Source organism: Scyliorhinus torazame, chromosome 11, assembly GCF_047496885.1.
Source record: "Scyliorhinus torazame isolate Kashiwa2021f chromosome 11, sScyTor2.1, whole genome shotgun sequence".
Lineage (NCBI taxonomy): Eukaryota > Metazoa > Chordata > Chondrichthyes > Carcharhiniformes > Scyliorhinidae > Scyliorhinus > Scyliorhinus torazame.
Window position 1 is genome coordinate 186168590 of NC_092717.1, and position 22706 is coordinate 186191295.

At 46.4% G+C, this 22706-nt stretch overlaps 1 protein-coding gene across 2 annotated transcripts in view; it reads left to right on the forward strand.

The window, feature by feature from the left end:
• Positions 1-22706, forward strand: part of LOC140385713 (uncharacterized) — a 127688-nt gene that overhangs the window by 59188 nt on the left and 45794 nt on the right. The window contains exons 2-3 of one of the 2 annotated variants that reach the window (XM_072468159.1): positions 101-5503; positions 5951-9067. In XM_072468159.1, coding sequence (XP_072324260.1) covers positions 101-5503; positions 5951-9067 — 8520 coding nt within the window. Of the gene's footprint in view, positions 1-100; positions 9068-22706 lie in introns of both variants that reach the window. The other variant, XM_072468158.1, reaches the window with a different exon arrangement.

The following is a 22706-nucleotide window of genomic DNA, read 5'->3' on the forward strand; positions in this document are numbered from 1 at the left end:
CTACCTTTTTTTCCCCTATTTCCATTTTACTCTGTTTTGGATCTATTCTATTTGTAAGCCATCTGCTCATTAATTTTGTTTCCTCTTGTTAATTCTGCAGACATTTCCCCTGATGTTTCCTGTGGCTCTTCTCACAGCATGCTCACCCCTAAAGACCAAACTTCACCCCAAGCCTCCCCAACGGCTGACACCTCATACCTGATGCAACTTCGTGGTGGCTCGGCCTGGTTTACGGGAATCGAGCAGAGCGAGCTCCCAACTGACGGTCCAGCATCGGATCGTGGCAGAGATGTGGCCGGAACCCTTGGCGAGAAGGGTCCAGCTGATGAGGGAACCCGACCTCAGCCTGAAGGAGCCAGTTGCGACACGGACGTGGGTAACTCCTACCCTGAGTCACCTTCAGCAGCTTGTTGCACCAAGGAAAGCCTTTCAGAAAGTGAAAGCCAAGTAGCCCAACACAAATTGGACGTGGATCGAGAAAGGGCAGACGTGTTTGCACTCGGCTCTGCTGACAGCACTGCAGACGTTCCCGACTCTGGGATATCCAAAATGGAAATTCCAGCAAAAAACAGACATTTACTGGATGGTCCACCAGCCACTGTTGTAGATGCAACACAAGATAGTTTGGAGGTCAGTGCAAGCCTTTCGCTGGAGGAGTCAGAGGTGAGCAGTTTTTCCACGACAGACACAATATCCAGGGAGGAGCCCGATGGCGACATGCAACTGACAGATACCAAAGCAGACAAAAAGGCAGAAATGACTGATGTGGAGAGGCAGGGAGATCAGGATTTGGCCGATTTGGAAACAGACACATCAGTTCAGTTGACCTTCATTGAGAAGGACACCCCCTGTGTTGAAAAGGACCTCGATTCATTTAAAGCAGGCAATGTAAAACCAATCCCTCTTGCAGAAACGCTTTGCTCTGCTGGCCTTCCTCCCAATGTCATGAGCAGCAATATTAAGACTTCACTAACATTAGAACTACAGACCATTTCAGCCACGGAGGCCGTGCAACCTGTACTTATTGATCCCCTCCATTCACTGACTGACAAATCAAGGGCTGAAACTGCAAAGACTGAACCTTCACAAACTCAGGATCAAGTTACAACCATTGGACACACTGATATTCCTCTGTATTATTCAGAACCCACCAAAGAATTGCTCGAGTATCCCACTGCTGTGGAGCACATGTGTGATCCAGATATTTTCTTCACGGCACCATCGAGTCCAGTAAAGACAGCATGCAATGCCCAAAAATATTTTTCTTATTCGAAAATCAGCTTACACGAAGAGCCCATTGAAACTCTGGAGAGCGAGGGCAGTGAGGGCATCTATTCTCCACCGACCTCTCCCTCAGGATCTTACAGAACTGCAGAAGGTGGTAGCTGGACATCAGGCACACCGAATACGTCCCCATCCTGCTCCCCAAACTTGCTGGCAGAGGTTGAAACAATGGAAGTGTCTGCCTGTTACGTAGAATCATTATCTGCATTTGCCGAGGAACTCAATGAAGATCAGTCTGAGCAAGTGCTGCCTCTTGCTGCTGCTCCTTATGGCATAATTGATGAAGAAACTTGGACTTCCATTGAAGAATCAACTGAAGGGTGCCTTACAGAAACACAGGATAACCTTGCTCCTTTAGCATTTGATAATGAAAAGCTTGAAACTAGTGAAGAGGATGATGATGAAGTTGGACAGGAGTATACAAACCTTAAAGTTCAGGATATTTCCAGTGTGGGATCAAGATTAGTTGAGGGAAATGATATGAATCAACAATCATACACGACAGACTGTGACATTAATCAAGAATTACGGAACCCACAAACAACGTGGCAAAATGCTACAACAGAGGATAAGTATTGTACAATCACTTTGGATAGAAAACACGAAGACGTATTCAGCACCCATCCAATATCTATTCCTCGGGACGATGAAAATTCAAAGTCAAAACATAGTAGGGAGTCCAGATGCTCTAACCATGGTGAATCAAGTTATGAAAGTGCTGAAGCAGGCCCAAAAGAGAGAGTTTTAACATTCTGTAATGAAAATGATCCAATAGGGTTAGGTATGCCGATTCTAAGCACAGAGGTTGGTGAAAGTACTGGGCATCATGTCGCTGAACCTTTTCAAGAGCCGATTGAGGAAGAAAGCACAATGCCAATGGAATCTCATGACAATATTACTTGTTACGAATCAAAACATAGCCTGACTTCTGAATTTGAATATCTATTAAAGGGAGACGTAAGTACTAATCATGGGTCAAATATAATGGGCGACAGCACAATTTACGCAATAGGTAACTATTTGCTTACTGCTGAGACAGTCAAAGACCAACATGCCTATAGCAAACATTGTGATGAATACACTAATTATGCTCCTCTTGCTTCTTCTGAGGAGCTTGTTGAAGATTATGCTGATGCTTTCAATGAAGAAAGAGGCATGGAAATAAAGACCGAGATGGGACCTGATGTGAAATTTGAAAGTTCAATCTCTTCTCAACCCCATCTACAATTGGATGAATCATGCAAGGAGATTTCCAATGCTCTTGTTAGTTTTGACTATGATCGTTCTTTTGGAGTTGAAGGTGAACTTGAAAGATCTGTGCCACTAGCTTCTGAAATTTACATTCCAATTAGTCAACCATCCAGTGGGATGTACAGTTCCATACAGGTTGACTGTTCATCTGACGTGTCCGACATGGCAAGTTCTTCTGAAATGGGGACTTCCGTGTTGCTGCAATCTCCCGACAAAATTGCTGACACGGGCTTTGGTAACGAGAGAATGGTGCCTGCAGCACTGCTCTCATTTAGAGGCAGCATTATTTTTGAGGCAGAATCTATTGAAGTTACTTCATTGTCTACGGTGCCCCCAACTGCAACAGAACAGGAAAATGTTGATGATGGTGATGCTAATGATGGCGAGCATGTTGATGATAACTGTGATGTCGCAGATGACGATGAAGACAGTTCTGTGTCGTTCCTTTATTCACTCTCTGAGACCTCTATCACTGCAGGAATTGATGAATCCTTCGCATTTCAAGATACAACTTCAGAATCTTCTGCTTCTGCATCTCTTGAGGGAGAGGATGAAAGAATTGCTACAGAACACTATGTTCTGTTCTCTGGAGTTACTGAAGTACAGATTGAAGGACCAAAGGATGAATCCATAGACTCTGGGAGCGACAGTGAGATGGAAATGTCTTCATCAGTCTCCTCATCAGACTCTGGAGCATGTGAGGCCTATTGTGCTACAACTATGACATGTAGCATTACATCCTTACAGGCTGAGAAATCCAACTTTGTTGATGATGAAGAAGAGCCACCTAGTGCTGAAATGGAAACACAAAAGAATTGGGGGAAGGAACCTGCGTACACAGCCATTGACAGTAAAGGTAAAACACAATTGCTTGTGGAAGTCACACAGCAACAAGCTTCAGCATGCATTACAGCTCCTCAGGAAGCCACTGTACAAACTGATACATTGCCGGATGATGAATGCATTCCACAGCTCTCTCCCAGTGTCCCAGATGAGCATCAGCAAACATCATTGGTTGGGTCTACAAAAGACAGCCCAGGAAGTATTTCGGAGATGATGCTGGAGATTGACGAGAATGAGCCATGTTCAGTTGATTCGGACAGTGAAGATCTGTCATCGGGATTGTCAGCCTTTGAAGAAATGACTCGTGAACTGGCACCATGTGAAATGCATTCTCCAGAGCTCGAATCTCTTCCCACCTTTGGTCAAGTACAGTCAGATATCTGCGATGAAACAATGACAACCAAGGAACTCCCACCAACAGAATCCAATTCCAGTCTTGCTTTCCAACTGGAAAATGCTCACCCTACTAAAGATGTCAATAGAAATGAACTTGACTTTGAATTGGCTTCTAATTTACCGGAAGGTATGAATAAATTTGATGATTACTGCTATCAAATTGCTGGTGCCTGGTCAAAAGATGGTGAGCGCAAAGGACCCAGTTCTGAAATGCCATTGAATTTGCCTGTTGATCTGGGCAGTGATCCTGATGTGCCAAATATCAGTTCGAGTGAATCAAATTCTGAAAGCAACAACTCTGTCTTGCTCTCACAACAATCATGTGATGCTGGTCAGTATGCCAGTGGGAAAGCTACAGATTCCACCAACGTCAGTGACCATGTCGGTGAAGATTTGGTGTTAGCCTGTGAGAAAACCGACAATCCGTGTACTTGTGTTGACCTAACACTTGAAGACACTGAAAAATCTCCCTGCATCAGTCCTTTCCAATCTGATTCAGCCAATATAAACACTACTGGGTCATTCGTCTTTGGATCACAAATTGTAGATATTCATGGTGACGATCTCCGATCACTGACTCCTTGTTCCAATTTAGCTCCCTCTGAGGACAATATTGTCAAAGAGCATTGGGACTCTTTTTACACACAAGAGTTCCAGGAGGTGTTACCTAGTGGACCAGCTGTGGGATATAAAAATGTTATTGCTTTGGGTTTCAGGGACATGCCATTGCCTGATCATGGAACCAGCATTGAGAGCTTAGATGAAAACATTGAGGCAAATGAGGATGAATCTCTCTCTCTTTCTGGTACAGAGCATTCCAAAACAAGTACTGGACTCAATAACCTTTCAGATTTAACAAGTCCTGAACAGGTAGTTGGGGCACCAAAAAGAAACCTTGAAGAAATTAATTTGGCGAAACAACATAATGAACCCCTCAACATTGAACAGGAGATAATGAACATAGTTCCGGTGAACACTTCAATGAAGGCGGTGTCGCCATGTGAAGAGCTGCAAGTTTTTACAGGTAACTCAATACCTGTATCATTGAGGAGTTGTTCATCCTCGGAAACCGAAGATTATGACATGAGCAGTGAATCTGATTTGTCTGAACACATGGCTCCTGTTAATGATCCTGAATTAACAAATGCCTTTGAAATTTCTAAACCTACCTGTGAAACCGATCGGTCTCTACTACAAGTGAGTGCTCAACAGGACGTGGCCTCATTGGATGATACTGTAAGGGACAGGCCTTCGGGTTCATCTCCGCAGCTGATCAGCAGGACTGAATCGAGTTACTCTGAACCATTGCTGGATAAACCAAATCAAGAATTTGAAAGCCAACAAATTGAAGGTGGAACAAGAGATAGGGTTGACCCCATTGCCATCCAAGACCATCTCAAAGTTGGACCAGAAGTTAGCGTTGATCAAACTAACTTATCAGGTTCCCAGTTAAGTTCAAACTCTTTTTCAAGAAATGAAGAACTGCAGTGCACCATCTCCTTATCACAGGAATGCTTTGATGCGATGAGGTTTCTGGCTGCTCGGACTGAAAATGCTGTTAGCCAACTTAAGGTCCTGGACTCCATTTCAGAAGCTGGAACTTCCTCTTTAACACATTCAGAAGTTCAACTTGAAGAGGATGATGATCAGAATGAACCTTCAGGTACACTAACGGAAGATGCTGATTGGAAAGTGGAATCTTCTGATACGCTGCAAGACAACGATGCTGGTAAGTTAAAGGATTTAGACACAACACAGAAAGGGAGTACTGGACAAGCAGAGCCCTTAGATAGCTTACCAGACAATGAGAGCAACCAATTGGATCTTTTAAAATTATCACCAAGGAATATTGATAAATTCTTAAATCAGAGGCCAGAAGAGGGGAGTAATCAGTTGAAGCTCTCTTGCGGTAAATCAGAAGATTATTCTGTTTGTTCAAGGGTGGTAGACACAATATTCAGAGATGACTGTAGGAAATTGGAGGCGTCAAATGCATTACTGGAAGATCATTCTTTTAAATCAGAGATCCTCGATACGGTGGTTGAAGATTTTGGTGGACAGTTGGAACTTGCAAATATCCACCCAGATTATGTTAGTAAATTGGGAAATGATAATAGTCAAGTAAATATTTCTCCCACATTACCAGAAAATGATGCTTGTAAATCTACTGTCCTAGACTTTGCAGCTGCATATTTGGGCGACCAAGTGGAAGTCTCCAATGTTCTGGCAGAAGATAGTTCCTTTAAAACAAACACCATAAATACAATGGCAGAAGGTGCTTCAGAAGGTGGGGATGTAGATCAATCAGCCATTTTGGGCATCACCACAGAGTGTACATTTCCTACATTAGTGGCCATGGACAATCTACAAGGGGATTATGATGATCAATTGAAACTCTCCAACAGCCAACCAGGAGATAATGCTGACCAATTAGAGGTTGCTAAAACAATGCTAGAAGATGGCAGTCGGGTAGACATTTCTGATACTTTACAAGATGGACATGTTTGTAAGTCTGAAGCCACTGACATGAAAATAGGGCAAGTCAGTGAACAAGCAGGGCTCTTGAGCATCGACAAATTAGAAGTTCTCGACACAATGCATGATGGTACAGTTGAAGTAATTTTACCCGAAGATAATGATTACAAAGCAGCGGTTGTAGACATGGCTGTAGGTTCTGATAGACCAGTGGAACACTACCATATCCTACCTGGAGAGAAAACTGATGAGATTGAAGATGTGGATGCTCTGCCAATGGAGGACGTTAGTCATGGGATTGTCCGTAGCATCCTACTAGAAGATGACACCAGCAAATTGGAAGATGTGGATACTCTGCCAATAGTGGAGGATAGTCAAATGAAGATCTATGACATTCCATCAAGAGATATTGCTTGTAAGTCAGAGTTTAATGACACCGTGATCTATCAAGACAAACTGATAGATGAATCACAGATCAGTGATGCTGCTGAATGCTCAGACATCCTTCTAAAAAAGCCTACTTGGACACCAGAGATTTCAGGAGATGATGGTTCCCAGCTGGAGAAGTTTGGGAGTCTGTTGCAACATGACTCTAGTGAATTTTCAGATATATTACCCAGAGCAGAGGCTTGTAAAGCCGAGGTCATTGACACACCAGGAGATGGCAAGGATCAAACCGCCATTTCTGATGTTCTGTTCAGTGAAACGCCTTATGATTTAGAGATCATAGACATTACATCAGAAGAAGATTGTGACGACCTTATTGATGATGACTATGAAGACGACAAGTTCACAGATGTGTCACAAAGTAGTGATACAGGTATATTAAATATGTCCCTGCCACAGAATTTTACTGGTGAAGTAGAGTTTACCAACAGCTCATCGGAAGGTAATGTTTGTAAACTTGAGATAGTTGATTCAATGTTAAGGGATAGTGCATCCGACAATGCTGTAAATGATTCACAAGTTACCGATAGTATGAAATTAAATATCATTGATTCGACACTAGGAAATAATATGAACACTATAGTGAACTTGGATAAGAGCCAAGGAGATAATGATGGTCAAATAAGTTATTTTAGCCTTCCACCAGGAGGTGATGCTCTGACATTAGGTGCAGAGATAACGTCAGCGAATGATGGTGGAAAAATGGAACTCCCTGACACCCCATTGAGAGAGGATGCTTCCCAATTGAAGATCGTAAATCTAGCATCAGGAGTGGAAGGAGGCCAGGCCAATATTTCAAATATTCCACAAGCCAGTAATGCTGATGGACTAAATCTTGACTCTGTCACAAGTATTGACTCCTGTCATAGTGAGCTCTCTGAAATGTCCCCAGGGCAGAGCATTGGACCAAAGGAGGATTTAAGCTTTGAACAAATAAAAAACAATAATCAAACTGAACTCCCAAACCCAGCTCTAACGGTCAGTGATCACAAAGAGGAAATTTGTGGAACTGCGTCAAAATCTCTTTATTGTAATCCGGAGATCTCCGATTCTGCAAGAGGATTGAACTCTTCTACTTTGGTATTGTCACAGTCTGCACAACGATTAACCAGTGAGTGTCTTACGGCTTCTAGAAGCTCTTCTGACATTTCAGAATTCTTCGAACAAGAAACTACTGCTGATCACATAATGACCACTGGTGACACTCAACAAAATAAGACTTTTGTGACACCAGATGGATCAGACTTTGAAAAGGGGAACGCAGGCAATAGAAGGAACTATGTTTCAGTTGAGAAACCAAATTCAGAAGTAGAGGAGGTTTCTGAGATTATGCCACTCTCTAATGTTTCAGAATTTGCACCAGAAGCTGAACTTGAAATTTCCAATAATGTGCCCGATAACTCAACATCAGGTGGTTCCAGGTCAGAAGGTGTTGAGATCTGTGGCCACCCAGTCTGCTCCTCAGAGCTGGTTTGGATAGCTTCGTCCAGCCCTTCTGTATGTCAGATAGCACAACATAACATTCAGGACTGCAAGGCTGATGAGGTTACTTTAAAATGCATGGTGGTACAGGGGGAGATGTCAATGAAGGCGCCTACAGAATTAGGCAAGGTAGGCAAAGGTCCACCTAGTCATAGGTTGGATTCATGTCAACTCCATGAGTCTGAAGGATTGAATTGGCCATGTACCCATATCATTCCTGGTTTAGAAATAGACTCTTACTGCAGTCCAGATATAAACCAAACTGTACCTGACGCTTTTGTGGTTCCACCGAATAGTGAACAACTATATTCGGACAAAAAAGACAACCGTGCATCATTGGAGACCTCCTCACAAGATAAAAAAGCTCTTTGCCTAGTGGGTAGTGATGGAGAGGAAAATGTTGACATTTATCAGCATGCTTCCCTTGATGTGAGTGGTAACAACACGCAGGATAAAATATTGGGTAATTTACATCATTCAGAACAACTCTCCACCAGTGGTCATTCACTGGCCGAGACACCAGCATTCGACACATTACTTGATATGTCTCGTAGTCCTCAAGACCGACCTCCTCCATGTCCTTGTGCCACATTGAGTAATATTCCTTCTGCATTTCCAGTGACAGAGTTTGGTCTTGCTCCTGAACCCATCTGTTCCGTTTTAGACCATTCCTCCCCAGATAAAGGACCCGCCACAACCTCTCCTGCACTGGCTAACAACTGTTTTTCTGCTGTGTCATCCTCCTTATCATGTAAACTGACTTTTGGACATCAGGATCAGGAAACGTGCTCAATGCATGCTGCTATGGCTGCCAGTCCACGAGGTGGAAATAAAAGTCATGAAGAGTTTAAGCTGTCCGAAGCCATGGACATGGACAAGAAATCAACAGGTAACGAGTTTCTATTCTGTAAAAACGTGAATGAAAATTAATTTATGTGGATTTTTATGGATTAACTATCGAACACTGCAATGTGGGATTGTTCCCTTCTTATTCCCCCACTTCATAGTTCTTTTGTCTTCATGCATTGGTTTAATTCCGTCGTCATTTGGATAAGAAGGTCATGGGGCTCATGTGCTACTCTAGGACGTGAGTTCATAACCTGGGTCGACACTTCGATGCAGGACGGAAGGACTTTGCACTGTTGGAGGTGTCGAGACACTGAACCAAAATGCATCTGCCCCCTCTGGTGGATGAAAATGGTCCGACGGTGTAAGTTGAAAAAGAGCAGGGATACTTTCCTGCATCTTGGTCAATATTCATCACTCAACCAAAACTTAGATGATCTATTTCACTTGTCTCACTGGAGTTTTTCTTGTGCAAATTGGCTGTCCTGTTTCCTTACACACCCTTTATATTGGTAATTTGTACATGGTGGGCGACACAGCAAGGGCACAGATACAGGAATCCAAAATTCAGCCCCTTAGGCCCGTTGTGTCATTCACTCAGAACGTGATTTAACAACATTTACATTCCAAAAATTATTTCACTTCAGATGTATTTAATTGGCTGTAAAGAGCCAAGGGATGTTCTGCAGTTGTGAAAAGAGCTATTTATTGCTGAATTGTTCTGTCGTGGAAAGAGCATTGACAAAATGACTGCTCCTGTCCACTCTCCAGTTCATGTTTATAAAATACTGCAGTAAGGGTAAGTGAGGGACCTTGGTAAGGGCATAGATATAGAGGAGGCAGTTAAATCCCCCTCAGCCAGCTATCTCAACATAATTTACCCACTTTAGCTCTTAATACTCTTACCCAACAAAAATCTCAACCTTGAAAACAGCCTTCTGAGGAGAAAGTTCTCAGTTTCTCTGTGCTTTGTCTAGATTTTTGCTCTGGCTTTCATTGTGTCTATGCTCACTCTGGATTCCCCCATTGGAGGATATAGTTTCTCAGTATTTTATTTAATATTGTTCTTGGGATGTGGGCTTTGCTGGCCAGGCCAGCATTTATTGCACACCCTTACTTGCCCTTGGGAAGGTGGTGGTGAACATCCTTCTTGAACTACTGTACTTCACGTTGTGTAGGTAGACCTACAATGATGTTGGGGAGGGTGTTCCAGGATTTTGATCCTGTGACAGTGAAGGAACAGTGACAATATTGTTCCATGCCAGGACATTGTGTGACCTGGAGGGGGACTTGCAAGAGTAGCGTTCCCCCTGTGTTTATAAGAGATAGGATGTATAATCATCTGGAAAGGAATAATTTGATTAGAGATAGTCAACACGGTTTTGTGAAGGGTAGGTCGTGCCTCACAAACCTTAGTGAGTTCTTTGAGAAGGTGACCAAACAGATGGATGAGGGTAAAGCTGTTGATGTGGTGTATATGGATTTCAGTAAAGCGTTTGATAAGGTTCCCCACGGTAGGCTACTGCAGAAAATATGGAGGCATGGGATTCAGGGTGATTTAGCAGTTTGGATCAGAAATTGGCTAGCTGGAAGAAGACAAAGGGTGGTGGTTGATGGGACATGTTCAGACTGGAGTCCAGTTACTAGTGGTGTACCACAAGGATCTGTTTTGGGGCCACTGCTGTTTGTCATTTTTATAAATGACCCGGAGGAGGGCGTAGAAGGATGGGTGAGTAAATTTGCAGATGACACTAAAGTCGGTGGAGTTGTGGACAGTGCGGAAGGATGTTACAAGTTACAGAGGGACATAGATACGCTGTAGCGCTGGGCTGAGAGGTGGCAAATGGAGTTTAATGTAGAGAAGTGTGAGGTGATTCATTTTGAAAGGAATAACAGGAAGACTGAGTACTGGGCTAATGGTAAGATTCTTGGCAGTGTGGATGAACAGAGAGATCTCGGTGTCCATGTACATAGATCCCTGAAAGTTGCCACCCAGGTTGAGAGGGTTGTTAAGAAGGCGTACAAGGGATTTTATTGGTAGAGGGATTGAGTTTCGGAGCCATGAGGTCATGTTGCAGCTGTACAAAACTCTGGTGCGGCCGCATTTGGAGTATTGTGTGCAATTCTGGTTGCCGCATTATAGGAAGGATTTGGAAGCATTGGAAAGGGTGCAGAGGAGATTTACCAGAATGTTGCCTGGTATGGAGGGAAGATCTTATGAGGAAAGGCTGAGGGACTTGAGGCTGTTTTCGTTAGAGAGAAGAAGGTTAAGAGGTGACTTAAGAAGGCGAGAATCTACACTAAATTAAAAAAATTAAGCATTAGTAACTAATTGAACATAATTACTTAATTATAATTTAGAGGGGTATCTAAGCCAGAGATCGGAGAGTACTATATTTAACTTTCACATTTATAGTAGAAATCTAGTGCTAGGAAACAGATAGTTAACAGTAAATTTTTTATTAAAAAAATGTTAACTTTTAATTTTAATTTACTAATTAATTGACGCAATGTCAGTTAGAGGGGTGCAGTGCTCTGACTGAGAGATGTGGCAGGTCCGGGAGGCTTCCAGCGTCCCGGATGGCTTCATCTGCAGAAAGTGCACCCAACTGGAGCTCCTCACAGACCGCATGGTTCGGTTGGAGCAGCAATTGGATGCACTCAGGAGCATGCAGGTGGCGGAAAGCGTCATAGATCGCAGTTATATAAATGTGGTCACACCCAAGGTGCAGGCAGAGAAATGGGTGACCACCAGAAAGAGCAGGCAGTCAGTGCAGGAATCCCCTGTGGTTGTCCCCCTCTCGAACAGGTATACCCCTTTGGATACTGTCGGGGGGGGGGGGGGGGGGGGGGGGGATAGCCTATCAGGGAAAAACAGCATCAGCCAGAGCATTGGCACCACGGCTGGCTCTGATGTTCAGAAGGGAGGGTCAAAGCGCAGAAGAGCAATAGTAATAGGGGACTCTATAGTCAGGGGCACAGATAGGCGCTTCTGTGGACGTGAAAGAGACTCCAGGATGGTATGTTGCCTCCCTGGTGCCAGTGTCCAGGATGTCTCCGAAAGGATAGAGGGCATCCTGAAGGGGGAGGGCAAACAGGCAGAGGTCGTTGTACATATTGGTACTAACGACATAGGCAGGAAGGGGCATGAGGTCCTGCAGCAGCAGTTCAGGGAGCTAGGCAGAAAGTTAAAAGACAGGACCTCTAGGGTTGTAATCTCGGGATTACTCCCTGTGCCACGTGCCAGTGAGGCTAGAAATAGGAAGATAGAGCAGCTAAACACGTGGCTAAACAGCTGGTGTAGGAGGGAGGGTTTCCGTTATCTGGACCAATGGGAGCTCTTTCGGGGCAGGTGTGACCTATATAAGAAGGACAGGTTGCATCTAAACTGGAGAGGCATAAATATCCTGGCCGTGAGGTTTGCTAGTGTCACACGGGAGGGTTTAAACTAGTATGGCAGGGGGGTGGGCATGGGAGCAATAGGTCAGAAGGTGAGAGCATCGAGAGAGAACTAGGGAATAGGGACAGTGTGGCTCTGAGGCAGAGCAGACAGGGAGAAGTTGCTGAACACAGCGGGTCTGGTGGCCTGAAGTGCATATGTTTTAATGCAAGAGGTATTACGGGTAAGGCAGATGAACTTGGAGCTTGGATTAGTACTTGGAACTATGATGTTGTTGCCATTACAGAGACCTGGTTGAGGGAAGGGCAGGATTGGCAGCTAAACGTTCCAGGATTTAGATGTTTCAGGCGGGATAGAGGGGGATGTAAAAGGGGTGGCGGAGTTGCGCTACTGGTTAGGGAGAATATCACAGCTGTACTACGGGAGGACACCTCCGAGGGCAGTGAGGCTATATGGGTAGAGATCAGGAATAAGCAGGGTGCAGTCACAATGTTGGAGGTTTACTACAGGCCTCGCAACAGCCAGTGGGAGATAGAGGAGCAGATAGGTAGACCGATTTTGGAAAAGAGTAAAAACAACAGGGTTGTGGTGATGGGAGACTTCAACTTCCCCAATATTGACTGGGACTCACTTAGTGCCAGGGGCTTAGACGGGGCAGAGTTTGTAAGGAGCATCCAGGAGGGCTTCTTAAAACAATATGTAGACAGTCCAACTAGGGAAGGGGGGTACTGGACCTGGTATTGGGGAATGAGCCCGGCCAGGTGGTAGATGTTTCAGTAGGGGAGCATTTCGGGAAAAGTGACCACAATTCAGTAAGTTTTAAAGTGCTGGTGGACAAGGATAAGAGTGGTCCTAGGATGAATGTGCTAAATTGGGGGAAGGCTAATTATAACAATATTAGGCGGGAACTGAAGAACCTAGATTGGGGGCGGATGTTTGAGGGCAAATCAACATCTGACATGTGGGAGGCTTTCAGGTGTCAGTTGAAAGGAATTCAGGACCGGCATGTTCCTGTGAGGAAGAAGGATAAATACGGCAATTTTCGGGAACCTTGGATAACGAGAGATATTGTAGGCCTCGTCAAAAAGAAAAAGGAGGCATTTGTCAGGGTTAAAAGGCTGGGAACAGATGAAGCCTGTGTGGAATATAAGGAAAGTAGGAAGGAACTTAAGCAAGGAGTCAGGAGGGCTGGAAGGGGTCACGAAAAGTCATTGGCAAATAGGGTTAAGGAAAATCCCAAGGCTTTTTACACGTACATAAAAAGCAAGAGGGTAGCCAGGGAAAGGGTTGGCCCACTGAAGGATAGGCAAGGGAATCTATGTGTGGAGCCAGAGGAAATGGGCGAGGTACTAAATGAATACTTTGCATCAGTATTCACCAAAGAGAAGGAATTGGTAGATGTTGAGTCTGGAGAAGGTGTGTAGATAGCCTGGGTCACATTGAGATCCAAAAAGACGAGGTGTTGGGCGTCTTAAAAAATATTAAGGTAGATAAGTCCCCAGGGCCTGATGGGATCTACCCCAGAATACTGAAGGAGGCTGGAGAGGAAATTGCTGAGGCCTTGACAGAAATCTTTGGATCCTCACTGTCTTCAGGTGATGTCCCGGAGGACTGGAGAATAGCCAATGTTGTTCCTCTGTTTAAGAAGGGTAGCAAGGATAATCCAGGGAACTACAGGCCGGTGAGCCTTACTTCAGTGGTAGGGAAATTACTGGAGAGAATTCTTCGAGACAGGATCTACTCCCATTTGGAAGCAAATGGACGTATTAGTGAGAGGCAGCATGGTTTTGTGAAGGGGAGGTCGTGTCTCACTAACTTGATAGAGTTTTTCGAGGAGGTCACAAAGATAATTGATGCAGGTAGGGCAGTGGATGTTGTCTATATGGACTTCAGTAAGGCCTTTGATAACGTCCCTCATGGTAGACTAGTACAAAAGGTGAAGTCACACGGGATCAGGGGTGAGCTGGCAAGGTGGATACAGAACTGACTAGGTCATAGAAGGCAGAGAGTAGCAATGGAAGGATGCTTTTCTAATTGGAGGGATGTGACCAGTGGTGTTCTGCAGGGATCAGTGCTGGGACCTTTGCTGTTTGTAGTATATATAAATGATTTGGAGGAAAATGTAAATGGCCTGATTAGTAAGTTTGCAGACGACACAAAGGTTGGTGGAATTGCGGATAGCGATGAGGACTGTCAGAGGATACAGCAGGATTTAGATTGTTTGGAGACTTGGGCAGAGAGATGGCAGATGGAGTTTACTCAGGACAAATGTGAGGTAATGCATTTTGGAAGGTCTAATGCAGGTAGGGAATATACAGTGAATGGTAGAACCCTCAAGAGTATTGAAAGTCAGAGAGATCTAGGAGTACAGGCCCACAGGTCACTGAAAGGGGCGACACAGGTGGAGAAGGTAGTCAAGAAGGCATACGGCATGCTTGCCTTCATTGGCCGGGGCATTGAGTATAAGAATTGGCAAGTCATGTTGCAGCTGTATCGGACCTTAGTTAGGCCACACTTGGAGTATAGTGTTCAATTCTGGTCGCCACACTACCAGAAGGATGTGGAGGCTTTAGAGAGGGTACAAAAGAGATTTACCAGGATGTTGCCTGGTATGGAGGGCATTAGCTATGAGGAGCGGTTGAATAAACTCGGTTTGTTCTCACTGGAACGACGGAGGTTGAGGGGAGACCTGATAGAGGTCTACAAAATTATGAGGGGCATAGACAGAGTGGATAGTCTTTTCCCCAGGGTAGAGGGGTCAATTACTAGGGGGCATAGGTTTAAGGTGAGAGGGGCAAGGTTTAGAGTAGATGTACGAGGCAAGTTTTTTACGCAGAGGGTAGTGGGTGCCTGGAACTCGCTACCGGAGGAGGTGGTGGAAGCAGGGACGATAGTGACATTTAAGGGGCATCTTGACAAATACATGAATAGGATGGGAATAGAGGGATACGGACCCAGGAAGTGTAGAAAATTGTAGTTTAGTCGGGCAGCATGGTCGGCACTGGCTTGGAGGGCCGAAGGGCCTGTTCCTGTGCTGTACATTTCTTTGTTCTTTAATTGAGGCATACAAGATGATCAGAGGATTGGATAGGGTGGACAGTGAGAGCCTTTTTCCTCGGATAGTGATGTCTAGCACGAGGGGACATACCTTTAAATTGAGGGGAGATAGATATAAGACAGATGTCAGAGGTAGGTTCTTTACTCCGAGAGTAGTAAGGTTGTGGAATGCCCTGCCTGCAACAGTAGTGGACTCGCCAACACTAAGGACATTCAAATGGTCATTGGATAGACGTATGGACAATAAGGGAATAGTGTAGATGGGCTTTAGAGTGGTTTCACAGGTCGGCGCAACATCGAGGGCCGAAGGGCCTGTACTGCGCTGTAATGTTCTATGTGTCTGCTCCCCTTGTCCTCCTAGTTGGTGAAAGCCGTGGGTTTGGTGTGTTGTTGCAGTGTATCCTGCAGATGGTACATACAGCTGCCACTCTGCACCATTGGTGGAACGAGTGAATGTTTAACATAGTGCTGGTGCCACTTAAGGACTGAGCATCTGGGTTTTGCTGGCTTTCACTCATCCAGGTAAGTGGGGAGTATTCCATCAGGGTCCTGATGTGCTTTGTGGATGTGAAGAGGCCTAGCGGAGTCAGCAATGAGTTATTTGCGCCCAGCCTCTGACCTGCCCTTGTAGCCACAGGCTAGTCCAGTTATAAGTTTCTGGTCAGTGGTAACCCTGAAGCTATTGATGTTGGGGATTCAACTCTGGTAATGCCATTGAATGTCAAGGGGATATGTTGGAAATGGTCTCTTCTTGGCAAATGCATGGTAAATCATAGAATGCGTATAGAGCTGAAGGAGGCCTTTTGGCCCATCAAGTCTGCACTGACCTTCCAAACGAGCACCCTAGCCAGGCCCACTCCGCTGTCTGGAAACCCACCGAACCGTTGGACGCTAAGGGGAAATTTAGCATAGCCAAGCCACCTAACCTGCACATCTTTGGACAGTGGGAAGAAACTGGAAGATCCAGAGGAAACCCCTACAGATACTGGAGAATGTGCAAACTCCACACTTACCCGAGGCCAGAATTGAACCTGCGCCTCTGGTGCTGTGAGGCGGTAATCAGTGGTAACCACCATGCTGCCCCGTTGCAGCATAATTTGGATAGATTTGAGGTTATCCATTGTGGTAGCAAAAACAGGAAGGCAGATTATTATCTGAATGGCTATCAATTGAGGGGGGAATGTGCATCAGTCACTGAAGTTAAGCATGCAAGTGGAGTAGGCAGTAAAGAAGGCAAATGGTAATATGATTCACTCCATGTGATGTCAAGAAATGGCTGCAGGCAATGGATACTGTGAAGGCTATGGGCCCTGACAATATTCCGGCAACTGAAGACTTGTGCTCCAGAACTTGCCGCACCCTTAGCCAGGCTGTTCCACGACAGCTATAACACTGGCATCTAACCAGTAATGTGGCAAATTGTCCAGGTGTGTCCTGTACACAAGAAACAGGACAATTTCAACTTAGCCAATTGCTGTCCTATCCGTCTAATCTCCCATCAGCAAAGTGATCCATCAACAGTGTTATCAAGCGTCACTTACTCAGCAATAACCTGCTCACGGATGCTCAGTTTGGGTTCCGCCAGGGTCCTGACCTCATTATAGCCTTATTTCAAACATGGACAAAAGAGCTGAATGCCAGAGGTGAGAGTGATTGCCCTTGACATCAAGGCAGCATTGAGTATGGCATCAAGGGTCCTCGCTAAACTGGAGACAATGGAATCAAGAGCAAAGCTCTGCTGGCTGGAGTCATACCTGGCAAAAAGGAAGATGGTTGTGGTAGTTGGAGGTCAATCATCTCAGTTCCAGGACATCACTAGGAAGTGTCCTAGGCCCAACCATCTTCAGCTGCTTCATCAATAACCTCCCTTCAAACATAAGGTCAGAAGTGGGGATGTTTGCAGATGCAATGTTGGCATCATTCGCAACTCCTCCGATAATGAAGCAGTCCATGTTCAAATGCAGCAAGACCTGGGCAATATCCAGGCTTGGGCTGACAAGTGCCAAGTTACATTTGTGCCACACAAGTGCCAGGCAATGATCATCTCCTACAAGAGAGGATCTAACCACATCTCCTTGACATTCAATCGCATTACCATCGCTGAATTCCCCCACAATCAACATCCTGGGAGTTACCATTGATCAGAAACTGAGCTGGACTCGCCATATTAATACTGTGGCTGCCAGGCAGGTTAAAGGCTAGGAACTCACCTCCTGACTCCCCAAAGCCTGTCCACCACCTACAAGGCACAAGTCAGGAGTGTAATTAAATACTCTCCACTTGCCTGGATGAGTGCAGCTCCAATAACACTCCAGCTCGACACCACCCAGTACAAACTGCCCGCTAGATTGTTACCCCTTCCACAAAAATTCAAACTCTCCACCACCGACGAACGGTGACGGCAGTGTTTACCATTTACAAGATGCACTGCAGTAACTCTCCAAGGCTCCTTAGACAGCACCTTCCAAACCGATGACCACTCCCATTTAAAAGGACAAGAGCAGCAGATATATGGGAACCCCACCACCTGGAGCTTCTCCTCCAAGCCACTCACCACCCTGACTTAAAAATATATCGCCGTTCCTTAATTTTTGCTGGGGGCAAAACTCCCTAACAGCACAGTGGGTGTGCCTACACCTTGGGGACTGCAGCGATTCAATAAGGCAACTCACCACCACCTTCTCAAGGGCAACTAGGGATGGGCAATAAATGCTGGCCTAACCAGTGATGCCCCATCCCATAAATTAATTTAAAAAAAAACGTTTGGGCTTCACAGTGTGAGGATTTGAGAACCAGGGCAGGGATGGCTTGCTGAATTGTACAGGGCCTTGGTGAGGCTACATCTGGAATATTGTGTGCAGCTTGATCTCCTTCTCTGAGGAAGGAATATCTGCTTGTGTTTCCTCCGGGTGTTCCGGTTTCCTCCCACGTTCCAATCGTGTGCAGGTTCGGAAGATTGGCGGTGCTAAATTGCTCCTTAGTGCCCAGATGTTAGGTGGCGTTGTGGCGTTGTGGGGGTGTGGCGGGGTATTGAGCTTTGGGTATGGTGCTCTTTCAGAGGGTTGGTGCAGACTCGATGGGCCGAATGGCCTCCTTCTGCAGTTGTGGGGGTTTGGTGGAAGGATGTTCTTGTTTATAGAGGGAGTGCAGAGAAGGTTTGCCAGACTGATTCCTCGAATTGCGTGACTGATGTATGAGGAGAGATTGAGTTGGTTAGCATTATATTTGATATAATGCTATTTGATATAATGCTGTTTGAACCCCCCCCCCCCCCCCCATTACAATCCCCTGCCAGTCCCTCTACGCTCTCAATGCCATCGCCAATGGCTCTACAGCCATGGCAAAAAGCATTGGGAAGTGTGGACATCCCAGGCCCTCTCACAATTAGTCCCATTCACCCGATCGAAGGCCTTCTCTGCATCCATGGCGACCACCACTTCCACCTCTCATCCTCCGGGGGGAATAATTTTTTAAGGTATTTGAAAATGTTTAGAACATTAGCAAAAACAATAACATCCACATGGCAAAATGAACATTTCCCCCCAGCCCAATCTTCACACACCTCAACTAAACAACAACAATCTGCCTGCCCCCCCCCCCCCCCTTCCTTGGAATACTGCATCTACTGACATGGGGCTGGTTTAGCACAGGCTAAATCGCTGGCTTTTAAAAACAGACCAAGGCAGGCCAGCAGCATGGCTTAATTCCCATACCAGCCTCCCCGAACAGGCGCCGGAATGTGGTGACGAAGGGCATTTCACAGTAACTGAATTTGAAGCCAACTTGTGACAAGCGATTTTCATTTCTTTTTTCATTTTCATTTTCATTTTCATTTCATTTCATTTTTTTCATTTCATTTTCATTTTCCCCGAGAAAGTCGACGAACGGAGGCTGCCACCTCCGGGAGAACCCTAACATTGACCCTCTTAAGGCGAACTTTATTTTCTCGAGACTGAGAAACACAGCCATGTCACTAACCCAGGTCTCTACATTCGGGGGGGGGGGGGGGGGGGCTTCGAATCCCTCCACATTAACAAGATCTGTCTCCGGGCTACCAGGGAGGCAAAGGCCAAGATGTCGGCCACTATCCCCCCTGAACTCCCGGATCTTCCGACACTCCAAAGATTGCTCCCTCCGGACTCGGCACCACCCGTGTTTTTAGCACCGTGGACATTGCCTTAGCAAAACCCTCTGAGCTTCGGGCATGCCCAAAACATGTGGGCATGATTTGCTGGACTTCCCGCGCACCTCGCACACCTATCCTCTACCCTGAAAAATTTGCTCACCTAGCCACTGTCATGTGTGTCCAGTGGACTACCTTAAATTGTATCAGGCTAAGCCTGACACATGATGAGGAGGTATTAACCCTGCTTAGGGCATCCGCCCATAGACCCGCCTCTATCTCTCCACCTAGCTCGTCCTCCCACTTGCCTTTGAGCTCCTCCACCGGAGTTTCCTCCGCCTCTGAAAGCTCCTGGTAAATATCCGATACCTTCCCCCCTCCCACCCAGGTACTGGAAACTACTGTATCCTGTATCGCCCGTGGCGGCAGCAGCGGAAAGGCCGGCACCTGCTTTCTCAGGAAGTCTCGCACCTGCAAATACCTAAAACCATTCCCTGGTGGCAATTTAAATTTATCCTCCAAAGCTTTCAAGCTGGGAAAGCTCCCATCTATAAATCGATCCCCCATCCTTCTAATTCCTGCCCTCTGCCAACTCAGGAACCCGCCATCTAGCCTACCCAGTACAAACCTGTGGTTATTATAAATCGGGGTCCAAATCGATGCTCCCTGCACTTGCTTATATCTCCTCCATTGCTCCCAGGTCCTCAGAGCCGCCACCACCACCGGACATGTGGAGTATCGGGCCGGCGAGAACGGTAGAGGTGCCGTTACGAATGCTCCCAGACTGGTGTCTTTACATGACGCTGCCTCCATCCGCTCCCATGCCTCCCCCTCCCCCACTACCCACTTCCTAATCATGGCTATATTAGCCGCCCAGTAGTAATTGCAGAGGTTCGGCAGCGCCACCCCCCCCCCCCCACCCCCTGTCTGCGTTCACCCGCCAGGTTTTACTTGCCCACACAAAGCCCAAAATAATCTTATTCACCCGCTTGAAAAAGGCCTTGAGGATGAAGATGGGAGGCACTGAAAGACAAACAGAAATCTGGGGAGGACTGTCATTTTCACGGTCTGTACCCTCCCCGCCAGTGACAGCGGGAGCATGTCCCATCTCTTAAAGTCCCCTTCAATTTGATCTGCCAACCGGGATAGGTTTAACATGCGTAGTACCTCCCATTTCCGGGCCACCTGGATTCCCAGATAGCGAAAACTCTTCCCTACTATTATAAGCGGCAGCTCTCCCAGTCTCTTTTCCTGCCCTCTTCCCTGGATCACAAACATCTCGCTCTTCACCATGTTCAATTTATACCCCGAAAAACTGCCAAATTCCCCCAAGATTTGCATTAATTCCCCCATCCCCTCCGACGGGTCCGAAATGTATAAGAGCAGGTCATCTGCGTAGAGCGAGACCCGGTGCTCCACCCCCACTGAACCAGCATTTTCCAGTTCCCAGAGACTCTTAACGCCATGGCCAAAGGCTCTATGGCCAGAGCAAACACTAACGGGGAGAGGGGCACCCTTGCCTCATCGCTCGGTGTAGTTTAAAATACCCCGACCTCAGTCGGTTCGTACGCACACTCGCCACTGGTGTCTGATAGAGCAATCGCACTCAGTCGATAAAGCCCTCACCAAACCCAAACCTTCCCAGTGCCTCCCGCAAGTAATTCCACTCCACCCGATTAAAAGCCTTCTCCGCATCCGTCGCTACCACCATCTCTGCCTCCCATCCTTCTGAGGGCATCATAATAACATTTAGAAGCCTTTGAACATTGGCCTTAAGTTGCCTGCCCTTTACAAATCCCGTCTGGTCTTCCCGTATCAACCCCTGGGACACAATCCTCTATCCTTGTGGCCAGTATCTTAGCCAGCAGTTTGGCATCCACATTCAGAAGAGAAATCAGCCTGTATGACCCACATTGCTCCGGATCCTTCTCCCATTTTAGGATCAATGAAATCGAGGCCTGCAACATTGTTGGGGGGAGGACTCCCTTCTCTTTTACTTCGTTAAATGCCCTCAAAAGCAATGGGCTCAATATCTCTGAAAACGTTTTATAGAATTCCACCAAGTAGCCGACGGGTCCCGGGGCCTTGCCCGACTGCATGCCTTCCAGCCCCTTGATTATTTCCTCAATCTCAATTGGAGCCCCCAGCCGCTCCACCAGGTCCTCCTCCACCCTCGGGAACCTCAACTGATCCAGAAATTGGCTCATCCTCTCCACTCCAGCCAAGGGTTCCGACTCATATAATTTACTATAAAAATCCTTAAACACCTCGTTCACCCCTGCTGGGTCCAGGACCGTATTCCCGCCTCTACTCTTTACCTATCTCTCTGGCCGCCTCTCTTTTCCTGAGCTGGTGCAACAACATTCTGCTTTCCTTTTCCCCTACTCCTAGATCGCCCACCTTGCCTTCCTCAACTGTTCCACTGCTTTCCCTGTGGTCAACAGCCCAACTCCACCTGTAACCTCCGCCACTCCCTCAGGAGCCCTGCGTCCGGGGCCTCCGGATATCTCCTGTCCACCTGGAGTATCCCCTCCACTAGTCTATCCCTCTTAGCCCATTCCACCTTTTCTCTGTGGGCCCGTATCGAGATTAATTCCCCTCTGACTACTGCTTTCAAAGCTTCCCAGACTGTCGCTGCAGAGACCTCCCACGTATCATTTGTTTCCAGGTAGTTCTGGATGGACTTGTTAACCCGCCCACAGACTGCCTCGTCCCCCACATCCAGTCTCCACAACGGGTGTTTCCCCCTCTCCACACTAACCCGTAGATCCACCCAATGCGGGGCATGATCCGACCCTGCAATAGCCGAATACTCAGTATCCACCACCTTCGCTATTAGCGCCCTGCTCAGAACAACAAAGTCGGTGCGAGAGTATACCTTGTGGACATGTGAAAAAAAGGAAAACTCCTTCGTCCTCGGCCGTGCAAACCTCCATGGGTCTACACCCCCTATCTGTTCCATAAACCCTTCAATTCCTTTGCTGCAGTCGGCCTCCCCCTGTCCTGGATTTTGACCGGTCCAATTCCGGATCAATGACTGTATTGAAGTCCCCTCCCATGACCAGGTTATGTGACTCTAAGTCTGGGATCTTACCTAATACC